This window comes from Triticum urartu, chromosome 7A (assembly GCF_056163025.1).
Source record: "Triticum urartu cultivar PI428250 chromosome 7A, HENAU_Tu73, whole genome shotgun sequence".
In the NCBI taxonomy this organism is placed as follows: Eukaryota; Viridiplantae; Streptophyta; class Magnoliopsida; order Poales; family Poaceae; genus Triticum; species Triticum urartu.
In genome coordinates this window covers 209,645,271-209,666,134 of record NC_141879.1, presented here as the reverse complement: position 1 = coordinate 209,666,134, position 20,864 = coordinate 209,645,271, and the positions used below count along the sequence as shown (strand labels likewise).

At 45.7% G+C, this 20,864-nt stretch overlaps 1 protein-coding gene across 1 annotated transcript; it reads right to left on the bottom strand.

The window, feature by feature from the left end:
* Positions 1 to 631: 631 nt before the first annotated feature.
* LOC147959051 (uncharacterized) lies at positions 632 to 1,276 on the bottom strand. Its single transcript, XM_087532433.1, has one exon. It carries the CDS (start codon positions 1,274 to 1,276, stop codon positions 632 to 634), a length of 645 nt encoding a protein of 214 aa, XP_087388559.1.
* Between the last annotated feature and the right edge of the window lie 19,588 nt (positions 1,277 to 20,864).

Below are 20,864 nucleotides of genomic sequence, written 5' to 3'. Positions count from 1 at the left end.
TCGGGAGAGTCACATCAGTGCAGAACCCTCCGTGAGCGAGCATCCTTAACAAAAAACCGAGAGCGTCAAACTCAACAGTGACAGGATTTTCATGAGTAAGAGTACGAACAGAACAGAGGTTTTTAATTAAGGATGGTGAAATGAGCACATTATCGAGAGTTAAAGAAGAAGAGGGTAACGGAAGGGAGGATGAACCATGATGAGTGATGGGAAGAGAGCTCCCATCACCAACCATGATGCGCGAGGAGAAGGGATAGGGGGAGGCACGAGATAAGATACCAGGGTTAGAGGCCATGTGAGCAGCAGCGCCAGTGTCCATGTACCAATCGCCGCCTCCGTTGTAGGTGCTCGGCGAGGGTGCATCATGGAGAGCGGAGAGGAGCGCCGGGTCGTAGACCGGAGGAGCGCCACCATATGCACCATAGCCCAGAGGGCCGCCATACACCGAGGGACCACCGTAGGCCGATGGGCCACCATAGGTCGCAGCAGTGCCGTACGCGGCGGGAACCGGCATGGTCAGCACCGCTTGAGGAGGAGTCGACCGTGGTCCGAGAATACCCGGAGCCGGTGGGCGCGGAACGGGCATAGAGTAGGCATGCACGACACCCATCCATGGGTTATACCCCGAGAGCTAAGGCGGGGAAGGAGCAGCCGCCGCGGGTGCGGGAGGGCGTGGCGTCGTGTTGGAGTTGCGGCCCCGGCCTCCGCGACCCTTCTTCTTGCAGCCGCCGGAGGGCGCAGGCATGAGTGGCGGGGCAGGAGCGAACGCGCGCGGCCATGGCTGAGTTGGGGAAGCACCGTGGCCGGCGACGAGGCCAACGTGAAGAGCAGCGTGGGTGGCCTGCCGGGCGGAGTGGCGGAGGCGCTTCTCCTCCATACGAAGGTACGTGACCACCTTCGCGTACGTCGGCGTGACGAGGGAGAGGTTGGCGGCGGACTGGCCGAGGTCGGGGTGGAGGCCCCAAAGAAGGTTGGTAAGGAGGACGAAGTCGTCGATGTTCATGCCGATGTCGCGCAGCTCGTCAGCGAGAACCTTCAGCCGCGTGCAGTACTCATCGATCGAAAGATCATTTTGCTGCATAGTGAAGAATTCACCTTGGAGGAAGACACGGCGTTGGAGCTGATTGTCGAGTAAGAGATCGCACAGCCGTGTCCACATGGCGTACACCGAGGGGTCACGGGAGTTCACCATGTTGAAGAGGCCTGGAGAGATGGTGAGCAAGAGCCACTTGACGATGCAGGCGTCCATGGCAAGCCACTCGTCGTCGTCCTTCATGTCACGGAAGTCGACGCTCCCATCAACATGCTCAATGAGACAGAAGGAGTGGAACAAAAGCGCGAAGTAGGTGCACCATGCGTTGTAGGACGGCGAGTCGAGGTCGAGATGACAGGCAGATGATCCTTGATGTGGAGCTCATTGTGATGATCCAAGATGAACATGGCACCGGCAAAGGAGCCGGCGTCAGAGGGGTCGGCCTTGGAGCGAGACATGGTGGGGTTAGGATTTTGGGAGGTGGTGGAGGGAAAAGATGGCAGCGGCGGAAGGCAGTGGTTGCGTGGGAGGGGAAGGGAGGGTGGCGGCTGCGAGGAGAGGCAGCGGCGAGTTTAGGGTTTGGGAGGGGAAGGGAGGGTGACGGCTGCGAGGAGAGGCAGCGACGGGTTTAGGGTTTGCAAGGGGTGCGGTGGCTGCTACGGGAGAGAAGCGGTGGCGGCGGGGTTGGGTGAGTTGCGGTGGCGGCGGCTGCGGGAGATTGCTACCTCTTGAGCACTGCGTTGGTTTTCCCTTGAAGAGGAAAGGGTGATGCAGTAAAGTAGCGTAAGTATTTCCCTCAGTTTTTGAGAACCAAGGTATCAATCCAGTAGGAGATCACGCTCAAGTCCCACGCACCTACACAAACAAATAAGAACCTCGCAACCAACGCGATAAAGGGGTTGTCAATCCCTTCACGGTCACTTACGAGAGTGAGATCTGATAGATATGATAAGATAAATTTTTTGGTATTTTTATGATAAAGATAAATAAAGATGCAAAGTAAAATAAATGGCAATAGAAATAACTAAGTATTGGAAGATTAATATGATAAAAGATAGACCCGGGGGCCATAGGTTTCACTAGTGGCTTCTGTCAAGAGCATAAGTATTACGGTGGGTGAACGAATTACTGTCGAGCAATTGATATAATTGAGCATAGTTATGAGAATATCTAGGTATGATCATGTATATAGGCATCACGTCCGAGACAAGTAGACCGAAACGATTCTTCATCTACTACTATTACTCCACACACCGACCGCTATCCAGCATGCATCTAGAGTATTAAGTTCATAAGAACAGAGTAATGCTTTAAGTAAGATGACATGATGTAGAGGGATAAACTCATGTAATATGATACAAACCTAATCTTTCTATCCTCGATGGCAACAATAGAATACGTGTCGGTTCCCTTTCTGTCACTGGGATCCAGCACCGCAAGATTGAACCCAAAGCTAAGCACTTCTCCCATTGCAAGAAAGATCAATCTAGTAGGCCAAACCAAACTGATAATTCGAAGAGACTTGCAAAGATAAACCAATCATACATAAAAGAATTCAGAGGAGAATCAAATATTGTTCATAGATAATCTGGATCATAAACCCACAATTCATCGGATCTCGACAAACACACCGCAAAAGAAGATTACATCGAATACATCTCCAAGAAGATCGAGGAGAACTTTGTATTGAGATCCAAAGAGAGAGAAGAATCCATCTAGCTAATAACTATGGACCCGTAGGTCTGAAATAAACTACTCACACATCACCGGAGAGGCCATGGAGTTGATGTAGAGGCCCTCCGTGCCCGATGCCCCTCCGGCGGAGCTCCGGAAAAGGCCCCAAGATGGGATCTCTCGGGTACAGAAGGTTGCGGTGGTGGAATTAGGTTTTCGTGGTGCTCCTGGATGTTTGGGCGTACGTGGATATATATAGGAGGAAGAAGTACGTCGGTGGAGCAACGGAGGGCCCACGAGGGTGGAGGGCATGCCCAGGGGGGTAGGCGCGCCCCCTGCCTCGTGGCTTCCTCCGTTGTTTCTTGACGCACACTCCAAGTCTCCTGGATCACATTCGTTGAGAAAATCACATTCCCGAAGGTTTCATTCCGTTTGGACTCCATTTGATATTCCTTTTCTTCGAAACCCTAAAATAGGCAAAAAAAACAGCAATTTGGGCTGGGCCTTCGATTAGTAGGTTAGTCCCAAAAATGATATAAAAGTGTACAATAAAGCCCATTGACATCCAAAATAGATAATATAATAGCATGGAGCAATCAAAAATTATAGATACGTTGGAGACGTATCAAGCATCCCCAAGCTTAATTCCTACTCGTCCTCGAGTAGGTAAATGATAAAAAAGAATTTTTGATGTGGAATGCTTCCTAACATATTTCTCAATGTAATTTTTCTTTAATGTGGCATGAATGTTCAGATCTAAAAGATTCAAGATAAAAGTTTAATATTAACATAGAAATAACAATACTTCAAGCATACTAACTAAGCAATTATGTCTTTTCAAAATAACATGGACAAAGAAAGTTATCCCTACAAAATCATATAGTCTGGCTATGCTCTATCTTCACCACACAAAATATTTAAATCATGCACAACCCCGATGACAAGCCAAGCAATTGTTTCATACTTTTGATGTTCTCAAACTTTTTCAATCTTCACGCAATATATGAGCGTGAGCCATGGATATAGCACTATATGGTGGAATAGAATGGTGGTTGTGGAGAAGACAAAAAAGGAGAAGATAATCTCACATCAACTAGGCGTATCAACGGGCTATGGAGATGCCCATCAATATATATCGATGTGAGTGAGTAGGGATTGCCATGCAACGGATGCACTAGAGCCATAAGTATATGAAAGCTCAACAAAAGAAACTAAGTGGGTGTGCATCCAACTTGCTTGCTCATGAAGACCTAGGGCAATTTGAGGAAGCCCATCATTGGAATATACAAGCCAAGTTCTATAATGAAAAATTCTCACTAGTATATGAAAGTGATATCATAGGAGACTCTCTATCATGAAGATCATGGTGCTACTTTGAAGCACAAGTGTGGAAAAATGATAGTAGCATTGTCCCTTCTCTCTCTTTCTCTCATTTTATTATTTTTCTTCTTTGGGCCTTCTTTCTTCTTTTTTTGGCCTCTTTTCTCTTTTTTTTCTTCGTCCGGAGTCTCATCCTGACTTGTGGGAGAATCATAGTCTCCATCATCCTTTCCTCACTGGGACAATTGTGACGCCCGGATAATTAAGCTACGCTAATCACCCACTAATGATGACATGTCATCGTAATTAATTTGCTAAACGTCACTTTGATCCTAACCAAGTTCAAATTCAAAATTTAAAGACAAGTCAAGTTATTATTTAAAACTAAAATGTTCGGATTTTGATATAAATCCCCCTGATCGATTGTCATGTTGAAACCAACATCATTTGACTCATCGGGTAATCCCTAGTAAAATATAAAGTTGTCCAACAGCAAATAAAATAGCCATTTCATTTTCCACAAATAATTATACAATACCAATTGAGTTGAACTTTGTTGGGCCTCTTCAAAAAAAATTCTTGATTTATGTGACCAGCTTTGTTTTCAACAAAACTCAATTGGTATTTATTAAAAAAACATGGGGAAAATACAAGTCAGAGAATAAATAAAAACAAAATTAAAATTAGAATTAAAATAAGGGGGACACCGGCCACTGTGCACTGGGCCAAGTGCATAGTGCCTGGCCCAATTAGTCCAGCCCACCACCACCACTGTTGTCTCCCTCCTTTGTTCACAGAGGGGAGGTGGACGCCGAGTAGCCGCCCGTGGCTGTGATGGCCACGTGCCGGCCATCCGCCGCGTCCCCGACGTCTACTTGGTCGCTCTCGAGGCCCTCGATGAAACCCTATCTCCCCAATTCCCCCTCATCGCCTCGATCTCTTCTTCCTCGCGCAAGCCGAACGAGTCCCTCGCCATGGCTCCGCCGCCTGCGTAGCCACCGAGCCCTCCTCGCCTCGCTGATATGCCCGGGAGATCCGCCGTCTTCTGCTTCGTCTTCCTCGCCCACGAGCTCAAGCCCGGAGCCACCACATCGTCCGGATCGACACCATCTTCTTCCTCGGTCGTCGTCGCTGTTCTTCATCGATCCGTCGCCTCTGCAGCTCCTAAGCCACCAACGGGCCTCCGTGTGCCTCCGCGGTGAGCTCCTCGTCCGATTCCCCGTCTTCTCTGGCTCGATCCGTTTCGTTTGTGGCCATCCCCTGAGCTTTGTCCACCATGGCAAAAGTTCAGTGTCCGCGTACGTGCACGTTGTTGTTCCTTTGTTGCTGATGCGTGTTGCTGCTACTTTCTACCTACTCCTGCTTGCTGCAGCCCGCGTCCAGTCCACGCTCCTAGTGTGCCCTGCGCCCGCCCGTGCATGCGGCCTCCGCGCCCACGCCGCACCCGCGCGCGCCCCCTGTCCTCGCCGATGCTCCTTGCCGCCTCCGTCCCGTCCATGGTCGTGTCGTGATACGCGTGCCCTGCTCGGCTACTGCTTTGTCGCTGATGTTGCTTTGCCGTGCTGCTGCTAGTTACTCCTGCCACTGCCTGCTGATGCTGCTACTGCACCACTACTGCTGCTACGACTTCGTCTGTTGTTGCTCGCCTCGCATGCGCGCCTTAGACCGCTGCTGCCGCACACGCACGCCTCGTCGTGGCCTTGCCACCGCCACTGGACAGCGCCCTGGCCGCCTAGTGTGCGCCCTGGGTTTACGCCTCGCCCCGCGCTCGAAGCCCTCGTCGCCGCGCAGCGCTGCTGCTACTGCCGTTTTGCTGCTGCCGCTGCTACAGTGAACTAAACTTCACTGTAGCGCTGGCTAGCTTTGCTGCTATAACGCTGTTCAGCCTTCTGTTTAGCTGCAAAACAATGGCAAAACAAATTTTATTATGAGAAATGTTTATATGGGTGCGTAGTACACTTGAAAAGCTCCAAGTTACCCCATTTGACCAAATTCAAATAAGGTATGAATTAAATCCTAGAAAAATCACAAAATGCTATTTTGTGTTAAAAGGAATAGATTTACTCCCTAGCATTGTGTGTGTTCTGTAGGTGCGTGTGATGTGTGTACAGCGTGTGTGTGTGGCCGTGTGTGGGGCTGCCCTAAATTAGTTTAGGTCTAATTTAATTAGATAGATTAGTTTTAGGATTACTTTTGTTGTTTAGCTAGTACTAGTATTTAATTAGTGCTAAGTTACTTTAGTAGTAGATGACATGTGGGTCCTCTTTTAGATAAGTTAGGTTTATTTATTTGTTTAGGAAAATAGTCTATGACATGTGGGCCACACATGACCTTTTGACTAGTCAAATTGACTTGGTCAATTCGGATTAAACTAAATATAATAAATCCAAAAATTTCAGAAAATACTTAAAACTTTGGAAAATCATAGAAAATTAACCATAACTCCGATGAAAAGACTTTGTACATGAAAGTTGCTCAGAACGACGAGACGGATCCGAATACACAGCCCGTTCACCCGCCACACATCCCTATCATAGCGAACACGCAACTTTTCCCCGCCGGTTCCTCTGTCCGAAAACGCCAAACACCGGGATACTTTCCCGAATGTTTCCCCCCTTTGCCGGTATCACCTACTACTATGTTAGGTCACCTCTAGCACCGAGTAATGCCATGTTACACTTTGTGATGCTATGATTACTCTGTTATTTATTGTGTTCCCCCTCAATTACTTCTTTCCGGTATACACCCCGAGACTGCCGGCGACCCCCAGTTCGACTACGGTGTTGACGACCCCTCTCTCTTGCCAGAGCAACCAGGCAAGCCCCCCCCCCTTGATCACCAGATATCGCCTACTCTCTTTCTACTGCTTGCATTAGAGTAGCGTAGCATGTTACTGCTTTCCGTTAATCCTATTCTGATGCATATCCTGTCCTTGCTACTACTGTTGTTACCTTTACCTACTATCCTACTGCTTAGTATAGGATGCTAGTGTTCCATCAGTGGCCCTACACTCTTGTCTGTCTGCCATGCTATACTACTGGGCCGTGATCACTTCGGGAGGTGATCACGGGCATATTCTATATACTTTACACTGTTACATTACCTGTGGTTCTGTTTGGAGTTGGGGGCTGAAGGGGCAGGTGGCTCCATCCCGGTAGAGGTGGGCTTGGGTCCCCGACGGCCTTCGACTGTTACTTTGTGGCGGAACGACAGGGCAGGTTGAGACCACCTAGGAGAGAGGTGGGCCTGGCCCTGGTCGGCGTTCGCGGATACTTAACACGCTTAACGAGATCTTGGTATTTGATCTGAGTCTGGCTACTGGCCTATACGCACTAACCATCTACGCGGGGACAGTTATGGGCACTCGACGTCGTGGTATCAGCCGAAGCCTTCATGACGTCAGCGACTGAGTGGCGTGCGCCGGGTTGGACCGCATAACGCAACTTCCTTTGCAATGGAGGTTGCTAGGTCTGCTCACCGGCCGCGTACGCAACGTGCAGGTGTGCAATGGGCGATGGGCCCAGACCCCTGCGCCATAGGATTTAGACCGGCGTGCTGACCTCTCTATTGTGCCTAGGTAGGGCTGTGACGTGTTGATCTTCCGAGGCCGGGCATGACCCAGGAAAGTGTGTCCGGCCAAATGGGATCGAGAGTGTTGGGTTATGTGGTGCACCCCTGCAGGGAAGTTAATCTATTCGAATAGCCATGATCTTCGGTAACAGGACGACTTGGAGTTGTACCTTGACCTTATGACAACTAGAACCGGATACTTAATAAAACACACCCTTCCAAGTGCCAGATACAACCGGTGATCACTCTCTCATAGGGCGACGAGGGGAGGATCATCGGTTAGGATTATGCTATGTGATGATACTTGGAGGACTTCAGTCTACTCTCTTCTACATGCTGCAAGACGGAGGCTGCCAGAAGCGTAGTCTTCGAAAGGACTAGCTATCCCCCCTTATCCCGGCTTTCTACAGTTCAGTCCACGTATAATAGCCTTATTCCAGTTGATACCAATGCATACATATGTAGTATAGCTCCTTGCTTGCGAGTACTTTGGATGAGTACTCACGGTTGCTTTCTCCCTCTTTTCCCCCTATCCCTTCTACCTGGTTGTCGCAACCAGATGTTGGAGCCCCGGAGCCAGACGCCACCTTCGACGACGACTCCTACTACACCAGAGGTGCCTACTACTACGTGCTGCCCGCTGACGACGACCAGGAGTAGTTTAGGAGGATCCCAGGCAGGAGGCCTGCGCCTCTTTCGATCTGTATCCCCGTTTGTGCTAGCCTTCTTAAAGCAAACTTGTTTAACTTATGTCCGTACTTAGATATTGTTTCTTCCGCTGACTCTTGTGCCTTCGAGCATTTGTATTCGAGCCTTCGAGGCCCCTGGCTTGTAATATAAAACTTGTATTATTTTAATTTGTGTCTAGAGTTGTGTTGTGATATCTTCCCGTGAGTTCCTGATCTTGGTCGTACACATTTGCGTGCATGATTAGTGTACGGTCAAATCGGGGGCGTCACAAGTTGGTATCAGAGCCGACTGCCTGTAAGAATCCCCCTTCCGCACTCCTTGGCCGAAGTCGAGTCTAGACATTACAAAACTTTTACTAACATGGCTGTGTGTCTTACGGGCCCACGTCACCATTTGGGCGGTATTAGGATCTCTTACTCCTCGTCTATACTCTGGGACTCTGATATCTCTTCTATTCGGGTTAAATTATTTTTACTAACTCTGACTCTAGGTTCTCGTAACTACTTCCTCCCGGAGAGCCCCTCACTCTAGATGATTGCTTAGTGCCCCAGAAGATTCCGAAGATACTCTTCGATGTTCTCTCGAGGGCTTGTGCCCATCACTTTTGCAATTCACTTCCATCGATTAACTTCTATGGATAACCACGTACACGTGCCATTCATACAATCATTCCCCAGTGATCTTGTTATTACCCGATACCCCAAAATTCTCTCTATTGTACAGAGAATACCATGTGGCTACTACCTTACAGTTCTTTGCCACATGATACCCCTACGGATAATTCCTCGCACTTATCGAGTATCCGCTCATTCCCAGTTGTTCATATGTTTCACAAAAGTCTTTGAAAATACCATTCGATCTTCTGGAAATCCTAAGCAGCCTATTGCTCTTGAAATTCTTGTTTGCTTGCATTATGGTTAATCCCATAAGTCTCGTAATCTTATTGGCATCCCTTGCCACTATCATTTTGAGCCCATTGATTCAATGAGTGCGAATTCTCGCAATCCTCAATCAGATCCTAGAATTCATCCTTTCGGCTCAGTCGTCATTTTAAACATGAGCTGGTCCTCGACTAATCAAATTGCCGTCGATTGTACCCCTAAGCCTACTCAACTTATCCATCTTTGATAAGCGCGTTTGCTTCTGATCTCTTGACTTGGAATTCATAATTCCTTTGCAATTAAGCTTTGAATTAGTGAGTTGTTTCTATCATCCGATCTCCTTGCATTCTTCTTCTTCTAGTTGAGTACCGATGCTCACATCAGACCCCTTGTGGACCACCAGATCCTTTGTTGGATTTTATCCGACATCGTCCTTCATATTCTATAAGCTTGTGAGCCTTTCCTCGGATACATAATGCCTTTGGTAAATTGTATCCTCTGCTTTCTCCAGCATGCTCTACTATCGAGCTTGTGTTATTTATTCCCGAAATTGTGGTATATGCTCCTAAGATGCCTCGATGGGTTGAACCTATGCCTTCCATATTATGTATGAACTCGAAAGTTTTCACAAGTCATACTCGTCTGGTATTTTGCCAAGATAATTCAACACCACAACTTCTTCGAAAAAGAGAAGTGAATGAAAGGATATGCATTGGAGAAGTGGGAGTCGACCTTGAACCCTGTGTTCATGCCCATGGACACGATGTATACCTTATCATGGAAGCTTCTTTTAAAATAATTATTCCCTTGTTATAAGTTCATCTTGTATCTATGGACGTGGTTTCGACCATGTTCTCCTTTAAATACCATTACTCGTGCAAGTTTAAGCATTTGTCTTCTGCAGAGCAATACCCCAGTCCAACCTCCACTTTGGTCCGTCGTCGAGTATTACCCCATGGTATCTCGAGATATCATGGGACATCATAACTTCTTATGGGTTCTTCATCAACTATTATTACTCACCGGATCCAATTGTTCCTAGGTTCTGGGTTGTCTTCAACCGAGAACACCGGATAGTGAATCGAGTCCGCACCCCGATTCAATAACCCTAAATAATTTCCGTTGCTTACGAGTTTAAATAATCCTTCAAATCATTCCTAGCTTGATCGGCTATATCATTATCGCGCTGCTCTTAACTTTGCTAACTGGTCCTTCTTCCCGGAGCACAATTTTCGATGATGAGCTGAGCTTACGTCGATTTTCCTCATCATATCATTTCTCCTTAAACCACAAGCTTGGTTTCGAGTTTGTGCTGTACCCGTGGTTCCAATTACCTTTCGCTTCATCATCCTTTTGACTTGATGTCATCGCCGATGGATTACATCTTCATGAAATCTCTCAACAATTGTGACGTGATCATCATCAATCTTATGAGCTCTTCTAGGATATCAATCGAAGTCATGATGAGAAATACCATCCTTGCCCCTCGATGAATTGTGTTATCATCGACAACTTTATTGCCTTCCCTCCAACACAAACTTGTTCGTGTTCTGTGTTATACCTTGAGTTCCTTGCTATCCAACATTTGTTCTTCTTTACCTTGGAGTATTACCATCTTTCATATCCAGGATGTCGTGCTTAGCACACCCGGCCGGAGGCCCTATGGTTATAGATTCCTTTTCAGCAAGGTTATTCGTTCTTTCATGAGGAAATTGTAAGACTTATTCTACAAGTTATTCCTGATGGATCCTTTGTGTTTCCAAATTCCGACCTTTGCTTGAAGACCGTGCCAATTCTATCTCGGAGCTTGTCTGTGGTACTCCGATCTTCGATAAGAACATTTAAAACACAATGCTAAAATTTCTTTACCAATTATCCAACACCGTCGTATGGGTAATGTCATGAAATTTCTCTCCCTTACCTAAAGGGTTTGCTACTTTATATCCTGTCATGGATATTAATGCTCTGCTTGCCCTTGGGAAGGATATACCCCTGAAATATGTGTTTAAACACATTTTCCTTTCCATTGTTCTGTTTAAACCTGATAATCACTTTTCCTTTTCATTGCTTTGTTTAAACCTTCTCGTGATCTATATGATCTAAGCAGTAATATTCTCCTGCTTATGTAAACACCTCGGTGTACAACTCTGTCAGAAAGACCCTGTTACTATTGTTGATGACATTCCGGTAACCACCGATGGACAAGAACCTTGCCTATTGGTCCGCCTCATTTAACGAGCAGGAAAATGGTTCTCTTCGTCCCTCGCCCTTGGCATCGACATTGTTGCCGACATAACTGATAGGCTATCCTCTGACATGCCTTGCTTACATGATTGTGCAAGACGTCATCGCCCTTCCTACTTTTAACCCACATAGTGGGCCCATAACCCACAGTTCCACATGATCGAAACCTGACTCTCCTGTACACCCTATTGCCAAAGATATTCCTCGCGCTTGACTTGATATGGAATTCACGGGCCACCTACCTAGTAATCTATCCTGGTATCAGACACAATACTTATTCCCATCGCTCTAAACCCCTTTCTCATTCTGGTTCAGACTTACGGCAACTATCTATCCACTTGGAACCTCTTATTGTACCTTCGTACCTTACTTTTGATGTATTTTATATGCTCAACTCGAGAGATACTCTTATGCTCATTCATGGGTTAACCCCAGATTGTTTTCCTCATAAGCTTTCTGTCATAGCCGATGCTGCCTCTTACCTATTCGTAAGTACGTTGGAGTTCCTGAAGAAAAGGACGAATTCACCATGATGACCTGAAGCAGAGAAATGAAGACGTCAATGTACTGGATCGACTTCTTCGCGAAGAGCAAGCCAGGATGCGAAGACCCGCTAGATTCGTAACCAAAACCTTTCCCCCATTCACTACCTCTTAAATCTCGGGACGAGATTTCTTGTAGTGGAGGAGAATTGTGACGCCCGGATAATTAAGCTACGCTAATCACCCACTAATGATGACATGTCATCGTAATTAATTTGCTAAACGTCACTTTGATCCTAACCGAGTTCAAATTCAAAATTTAAAGACAAGTCAAGTTATTATTTTCCTCAAACTATAAAACTAAAATGTTCGGATTTTGATATAAATCCCCCTGATCGATTGTCATGTTGAAACCAACATCATTTGACTCACCGGGTAATCCCTAGTAAAATATAAAGTTGTCCAACAGCAAATAAAATAGCCATTTCATTTTCCACAAATAATTATACAATACCAATTGAGTTGAACTTTGTTGGGCCTCTTCAAAAATAATCTTGATTTATGTGACCAGTTTTGTTTTCAACAAAACTCAATTGGTATTTATTAAAAAAACATGGGGAAAATACAAGTCAGAGAATAAATAAAAATAAAATTAAAATTAGAATTAAAACAAGGGGGACACCGGCCACTGTGCACTGGGCCTGGCCCAATTAGTCCAGCCCACCACCACCACTGTTGTCTCCCTCCTCTGTTCATAGAGGGGAGGTGGACGCCGAGCAGCCGCCCGTGGCCGTGATGGCCACGTGCCGGCCATCCGCCGCGTCCCCGACGTCTACTTGGTCGCTCTCGAGGCCCTCGATGAAACCCTAGCTCCCCAATTCCCCCTCATCGCCTCGATCTTTTCTTCCTCGCGCAAGCCGAACGAGTCCCTCGCCATGGCTCCGCCGCCTGCGTAGCCACCGAGCCCTCCTCGCCTCGCTGATATGCCCGGGAGATCCGCCGTCTTCTGCTTCGTCTTCCTCACCCACGAGCTCAAGCCCGGAGCCACCACATCGTCTGGATCGACACCATCTTCTTCCTCGGTCGTCGTCGCTGTTCTTCATCGATCCGTTGCCTCTGCAGCTCCTAAGCCACCAACGGGCCTCCGTGTGCCTCCGCAGTGAGCTCCTCGTCCGATTCCCCCTCTTCTCTGGCTCGATCCGTTTCGTTTGTGGCCATCCCGTGAGCTTTGTCCACCATGGCAAAAGTTCAGTGTCCGCGTACGTGCACGCTGTTGTTCCTCTGTTGCTGCTACTTTCTACCTACTCCTGCTTGCCACAGCCTGCGTCCAGTCCACGCCCCTACTGTGCCCTGCGCCCACCCGTGCGTGCGGCCTCCGCGCCCACGCCGCACCCGCGCGCCCCATGTCCTCGCCGATGCTCCTTGCCGCCTCCGTCCCGTCCATGGTCGTGTCATGATAAGCGTGCCCTGCTCGGCTACTGCTTTGTCGCTGATGTTGCTTTGCCGTGCTGCTGCTAGTTACTCCTGCCACTGCCTGCTGATGCTGCTACTGCACCACTACTGCTGCTACGACTTCGTCTGTTGTTGCTCGCCTCGCATGCGCGCCTTAGACCGCTGCTGCCGCACACGCACGCCCCGCCGTGGCCTTGCCACCGCCACTGGACAGCGCCCTGGCCGCCTAGTGCGTGCCCTGGGTTTACGCCTCGCCCCGCGCTCGAAGCCCTCGTCGCCGCACAGCGCTGCTGCTACTGCCGTTTTGCTGCTGCCGCTGCTACAGTGAACTGAACTTCACTGTAGCGCTGGCTAGCTTTGCTGCTATAACGCTGTTCAGCCTTCTGTTTAGCTGCAAAACAAATTTTATTATGAGAAATGTTTATATGAGCGCGTAGTACACTTGAAAAGCTCCAAGTTACCCCATTTGACCAAATTCAAATAAGGCATGAATTAAATCCTAGAAAAATCACAAAATGCTATTTTGTGTTAAAAGGAATAGATTTACTCCCTAGCATTGTGTGTGTTCTGTAGGTGCGTGTGATGTGTGTACAGCGTGTGTGTGTGGCCGTGTGTGGGGCTGCCCCAAATTAGTTTAGGTCTAATTTAATTAGATAGATTAGTTTTAGGATTACTTTTGCTGTTTAGTTAGTACTAGTATTTAATTAGTGCAAGTTACTTTAGTAGTAGATGACATGTGGGTCCTCTTTTAGATAAGTTAGGTTTATTTATTTGTTTAGGAAAATAGTCTATGACATGTGGGCCACACATGCCCTTTTGACTAGTCAAATTGACTTGGTCAATTCGAATTAAACTAAATATAATAAATCCAAAAATTTCAGAAAATACTTAAAACTTTGAAAAATCATAGAAAATTAACCATAACTCCGATGAAAAGACTTTGTACATGAAAGTTGCTCAGAACGACGAGACGGATCCGAATACGCAACCCGTTCACCCGCCACACATCCCTACCATAGCGAACACGCAACTTTTCCCCTCCGGTTCCTCTGTCCGAAAACGCCAAACACCGGGATACTTTCCCGAATGTTTCCCCCCTTCGCCGGTATCACCTACTACTACGTTAGGTCACCTCTAGCACCGAGTAATGCCATGTTACACTTTGTGATGCTATGATTACTCTGTTATTTATTGTGTTCCCCCTCCATTACTTCTTTCCGGTAGACACCCCGAGACTTCCGGCGACCCCCAGTTCGACTACGGTGTTGACGACCCCTCTCTCTTGCCAGAGCAACCAGGCAAGCCCCCCCCTTGATCACCAGATATCGCCTACTCTCTTTCTACTGCTTGCATTAGAGTAGCGTAGCATGTTACTGCTTTTCGTTAATCCTATTCTGATGCATAGCATGTCCTTGCTACTACTGTTGTTACCTTTACCTACTATCCTACTGCTTAGTATAGGATGCTAGTGTTCCATCAGTGGCCCTACACTCTTGTCTGTCTGCCATGCTATACTACTGGGCTGTGATCACTTCGGGAGGTGATCACGGGCATATTCTATATACTTTACACTGTTACATTACCTGTGGTTCTGTTCGGAGTTGGGGGCTGAAGGGGCAGGTGGCTCCATCCCGGTAGAGGTGGGCTTGGGTCCCCGACGGCCCTCGACTGTAACTTTGTGGCGGAGCGACAGGGCAGGTTGAGACCACCTGGGAGAGAGGTGGGCCTGGCCCTGGTCGTCGTTCACGGATACTTAACACGCTTAACGAGATCTTGGTATTTTATCTGAGTCTGGCTACTGGCCTATACGCACTAACCATCTACGCGGCGACAGTTATGGGCACTCGACGTCGTGGTATCAGCCGAAGCCTTCGTGACGTCAGCGACTGAGTGGCGCACGCCGGGTTGGACCGCGTAACGCAGCTTCCTTTGTAATGGAGGTTGCTAGGTCTGCTCACCGGCCGCGTACGCAACATGCAGGTGTGCAATGGGCGATGGGCCCAGACCCCTGCACCATAGGATTTAGACCGGCGTGCTGACCTCTCTGTTGTGCCTAGGTAGGGCTGCGATGTGTTGATCTTCCAAGGCCGGGCATGACCCAGGAAAGTGTGTCCGGCCAAATGGGATTGAGCGTGTTGGGTTATGTGGTGCACCCCTGCAGGGAAGTTAATCTATTCGAATAGCCGTGATCTTCGGTAACAGGACGACTTGGAGTTGTACCTTGACCTTATGACAACTAGAACCGGATACTTAATAAAACACACCCTTCCAAGTGCCAGATACAACCGGTGATTGCTCTCTCACAGGGCGACGAGGGGAGGATCATCAGTTAGGATTATGCTATGTGATGATACTTGGAGGACTTCAGTCTACTCTCTTCTACATGCTGCAAGACGGAGGCTGCCAGAAGCGTAGTCTTCGAAAGGACTAGCTATCCCCCATTATCCCGGCTTTCTGCAGTCCAGTCCACGTATAATAGCCTTATTTCAAGTGATACCAATGCATACATATGTAGTATAGCTCCTTGCTTGCGAGTACTTTGGATGAGTACTCAAGGTTGCTTTCTCCCTCTTTTCCCCCTATCCCTTCTACCTGGTTGTCGCAACCAGATGTTGGAGCCCCGGAGCCAGACGCCACCTTCGACGACGACTCCTACTACACCGGAGGTGCCTACTACTACGTGTTGCCCGCTGACAACGACCAGGAGTAGTTTAGGAGGATCCCAGACAGGAGGCCTGCGCCTCTTTCGATCTATATCCCTGTTTGTGCTAGCCTTCTTAAGGCAAACTTGTTTAACTTATGTCTGTACTCAGATATTGTTGCTTCCGCTGACTCTTGTGCCTTCGAGCATTTGTATTCGAGCCTTCGAGGCCCCTGGCTTGTAATATAAAGCTTGTATTATTTTAATTTGTGTCTAGAGTTGTGTTGTGATATCTTCCCGTGAGTTCCTGATCTTGGTCGTACACATTTGCGTGCATGATTAGTGTACGGTCAAATCGGGGGAGTCACAACAATGCTCTAATAATGATGATCATCACACTTTATTTACTTACAACTCAAAAATTACAACTTGATACTTAGAACAAAATATGACTCTATGTGAATGCCTCCGACGGTGTACCGGGATGTGCAATGATGCATGAGTGACATGTATGAAAATTATGAATGGTGGCTTTGCCACAAATACGATGTCAACTACATGATCATGCAAGCAATATGACAATGATGAAGCGTGTCATAATAATGGAATGATGAGAAGTTGCATGGCAATATATCTCGGAATGGCTATGGAAATGCCATAATAGGTAGGTATGGTGGCTGTTTTGAGGAAGGTATATGGTGAGTTTATGGTACCGGCGAAAGTTGCACGATACTAGAGAGGCTAGCAATGGTGGAAGGGTGAGAGTGCGTATAATCCATGGACTCAACATTAGTTATAAAGAACTCACATACTTATTGCAAAAATCTATTAGTTATCGAAACAAAGTATTACGCGCATGCTCCTAGGGGGATAGATTGGTAGGAAAAGACAATCGCTCGTCCCCGACCGCCACTCATAAGGAAGACAATCAATAAATAAATCATGCTCCGACTTCATCACATAACGGTTCACCATACGTGCATGCCACAGGAATCACAAACTTTAACACAAGTATTTCTCAAATTCACAACTACTCAACTAGCATGACTCTAATATCACCATCTCCATATCTCAAAATAATTATCAAGTATCAAACTTATCTTAGTACTCGATGCACTTGTATGAAAGTTTTTATTATTGTCATGTTATTCTAAAGGACTCTCAAAATAATATAAGTGAAGCATGAGAGAACAATTATTTCTATAAAATAAAACCACCGCCGTGCTCTAAAAGGTATAAGTGAAGCACTAGAGCAAAAACTATATGGCTCAAAAGATATAAGTGAAGCACATAGAGTATTCTAATAAATTTCAAATCATGTGAGTCTCTCCCAAAAGGTGTGTACAGAAAGAATGATTGTGGTAAACTAAAAATCAAAGACTCAAATCATACAAGACGCTCCAAGCAAAACACATATCATGTGGTGAATAAAAATATAGCTCCAAGTAAAGTTACCAATGGACGAAGATGAAAGAGGGGATGCCTTCCGGGGCATCCCCAAGCTTAGACTTTTTGGTGTCCTTGAATTTTACCTTGGGGTGCCATGGGAATCCCCAAGCTTAGACTCTTGCCACTCCTTACTCCATAATCCATCAAATCTTTACCCAAAACTTGAAAAGTTCACAACACAAAACTCAAAATAGAAAATCTCGTAAGCTCCGTTAGCAAAAGAAAACAAAACACCACTTCAAGGTAATGTAATGAAATCATTCTTTATTTATATGGGTGTTAAACCTACTGTATTCCAACTTCTCTATGGATTATAAACTATTCTACTAGCCATAGATTCATTAAAATAAGCAAACAACACACGAAAAACAGAATCTGTCAAAAACAGAACAGTCTGTAGTAATCTGTAGCTAACGCAAAATTATGGAACCCCAAAAATTCTAAAATAAATTGCTGGACGTGAGGAATTTATCTATTAATCATCTTCAAAAAGAATTAACTAAATAGAACTTTCCAAATAAAAATGGCTGCAATTATCGTGAGCGCTAAAGTTTCTGTTTTTTACAGCAAGATCAAAAAGACTTTCCCCAAGTCTTCCCAACGGTTCTACTTGGCACAAACACTAATCAAACACAAAAAAGACAACTAAAACAGATGCTAGATAAATTATTTATTGAATAACATCAAGGAAAAATATTGGGTTATCTCCCAACAAGCACTTTTCTTTAAAGCCTTATAGCTAGGCATAAGATTTCAACGATGCTCACATGAAAGACAAGAATTGAAGCACAAGGAGAGCATCATAAAACATATGACAAACACATCTAAGTCTAACATACTTCCTATGCATAGGCATCTTATAGGCAAACAAATTATCAAGGTAAGCAAAAACTAGCATATGCAAGGAAGCAGAAAGAAACAATAGCAATCTCAACATAACGAGAGGTAATTTAGTAACATGAAAATTTCTACAACCATATTTTCCTCTCTCATAATAATTACATGTAGGATAATAAGAAAATTCAACAAAATAGTATGACATAAAATATTTTCAACATGATCCACATGCATGCAAAGTTGACACTCTTCCAAAATAATGGGACTAACATTAACTAAAGTCATGACCTCTCCAAACCCACATTTATCAAAAAATTCATAAGATTGAACATTCTCCAAATATGTGGGATCTAAAGTTGACACTCTTCCAAACCCACTTTCAATAATATTGCAAACACTATTATCAATCTCATATTCATCATGGGGCTTAAATAAATTTTCAAGATCATAATAAGAATCACCCCAATCATGATCATTGCAACAAGTAGTAGACATAGCAAAACTAGAATCCCCAAGCTTAGGGTTTTGCATATTATAAGCACAATTGACATTAATAGAATTTATACTATCATCATTGCAATCATGCTTTCTATTCAAAGATCCATCGTGAATCACTCCATAAAGTACTTCATCACAATTTTCAGATTCACGAATTTCAAGCAAAACTTCATAAAGATAATCTAGTGCACACAACTCACTAGCAATTGGTTCATCATAATTGGATCTCTTAAAAAGATTAGCAAGCGGATGAGGATCCATAGATCTTAGGTTCTCTGTTTAGCAATAAATAAACAACTATTCCAACCAAACGAGCAAACAAGCCAAGTAGGACATGAAAGCAAATGGAAAGACGAACATAAGAAAGGTGAATAAAACAGTAAGGGTGAAGTGGGGGAGAGGACGAGAGGCAAATGGCAAAGAATGTAATGCGAGGGATAAGAGTTTGTGATGGGTACTTGGTATGTCTTGACTTGTGCGTAGACTCCCTGGCAACGGCGCCAGAAATGGCTCGTTGTCGGGAGTCAAATCTTGACTTGACTTGGCGCGAATCTCCCCGGCAACGGCGCCAGAAATCCTTCTTGCTACCTCTTGAGCACTGCGTTGGTTTTCCCTTGAAGAGGAAAGGGTGATGCAGTAAAGTAGCGTAAGTATTTCCCTCAGTTTTTGAGAACCAAGGTATCAATCCAGTAGGAGATCACGCTCAAGTCCCATGCACCTACACAAACAAATAAGAACCTCGCAACCAACGCGATAAAGGGGGTGTTAATCCCTTCACGGTCACTTACGAGAGTGAGATCTGATAGATATGATAAGATAATTTTTTGGTATTTTTATGATAAAGATAAATAAAGATGCAAAGTAAAATAAACGGCAATAGAAATAACTAAGTATTGGAAGATTAATATAATAAAAGATAGACCCGGGGGGCATAGGTTTTACTAGTGGCTTCTCTCAAGAGCATAAGTATTACGGTGGGTGAACGAATTACTGTCGAGCAATTGATAGAATTGAGCATAGTTATGAGAATATCTAGGTATGATCATGTATATAGGCATCATGTCCGAGACAAGTAAACCGAAACGATTCTGCATCTACTACTATTACTCCACACATCGACCGCTATACAGCATGCATCTAGAGTATTAAGTTCATAAGAACAGAGTAATGCTTTAAGTAAGATGACATGATGTAGAGGGATAAACTCATGCAATATGATATAAACCCCATCTTTTTATCCTCGATGGCAACAATACAATACGTGTCGGTTCCCTTTCTGTCACTAGGACTGGGTTCGAGCACCGCAAGATTGAACCCAAAGCTAAGCACTTCTCCCATTGCAAGAAAGATCAATCTAGTAGGCAAAACCAAACCGATAATTCGGAGAGACTTGCAAAGATAAACCAATCATATATAAAAGAATTCAGAGGAGAATCAAATATTGTTCATAGATAATCTGGATCATAAACCCACAATTCATCGGATCTCGACAAACACACCGCAAAAGAAGATTACATCGAATAGATCTCTAAGAAGATCGAGGAGAACTTTATATTGAGATCCAAAGAGAGAAGAATCAATCTAGCTAATAACTATGGACCCGTAGGTCTGAAATAAACTACTCACACATCACCGGAGAGGCCATGTAGTTGATGTAGAGGCCCTCGGTGATCGATGCCCCCTCCGGCGGAGCTCCGGAAAAGGCCCCAAGATGGGGATCTCTCGGGTACATAAGGTTGCGGCGGTGGAATTAGGTTTTTGTGGTGCTCCTGGATGTTTGGAGGGTACGTGGATATATATAAGAGGAAGAAGTACGTCGGTGGAGCAACGGAGGGCCCACGAGGGTGGAGGGCGCGCCCAGGGGGTAGGCGCGCCCCCTGCCTCGTGGCTTCCTCCGTTGTTTCTTGACGCACACTCCAAGTATCCTAGATCACATTCGTTGAGAAAATCACGTTCCCGAAGGTTTCATTCCGTTTGGACTCCGTTTGATATTCCTTTTCTTCGAAACTCTAAAATAGGCAAAAAAACTACAATTTGGGTTGGGCCTCCGATTAGTAGGTTAGTCCCGAAAATGATATAAAAGTGTAAAATAA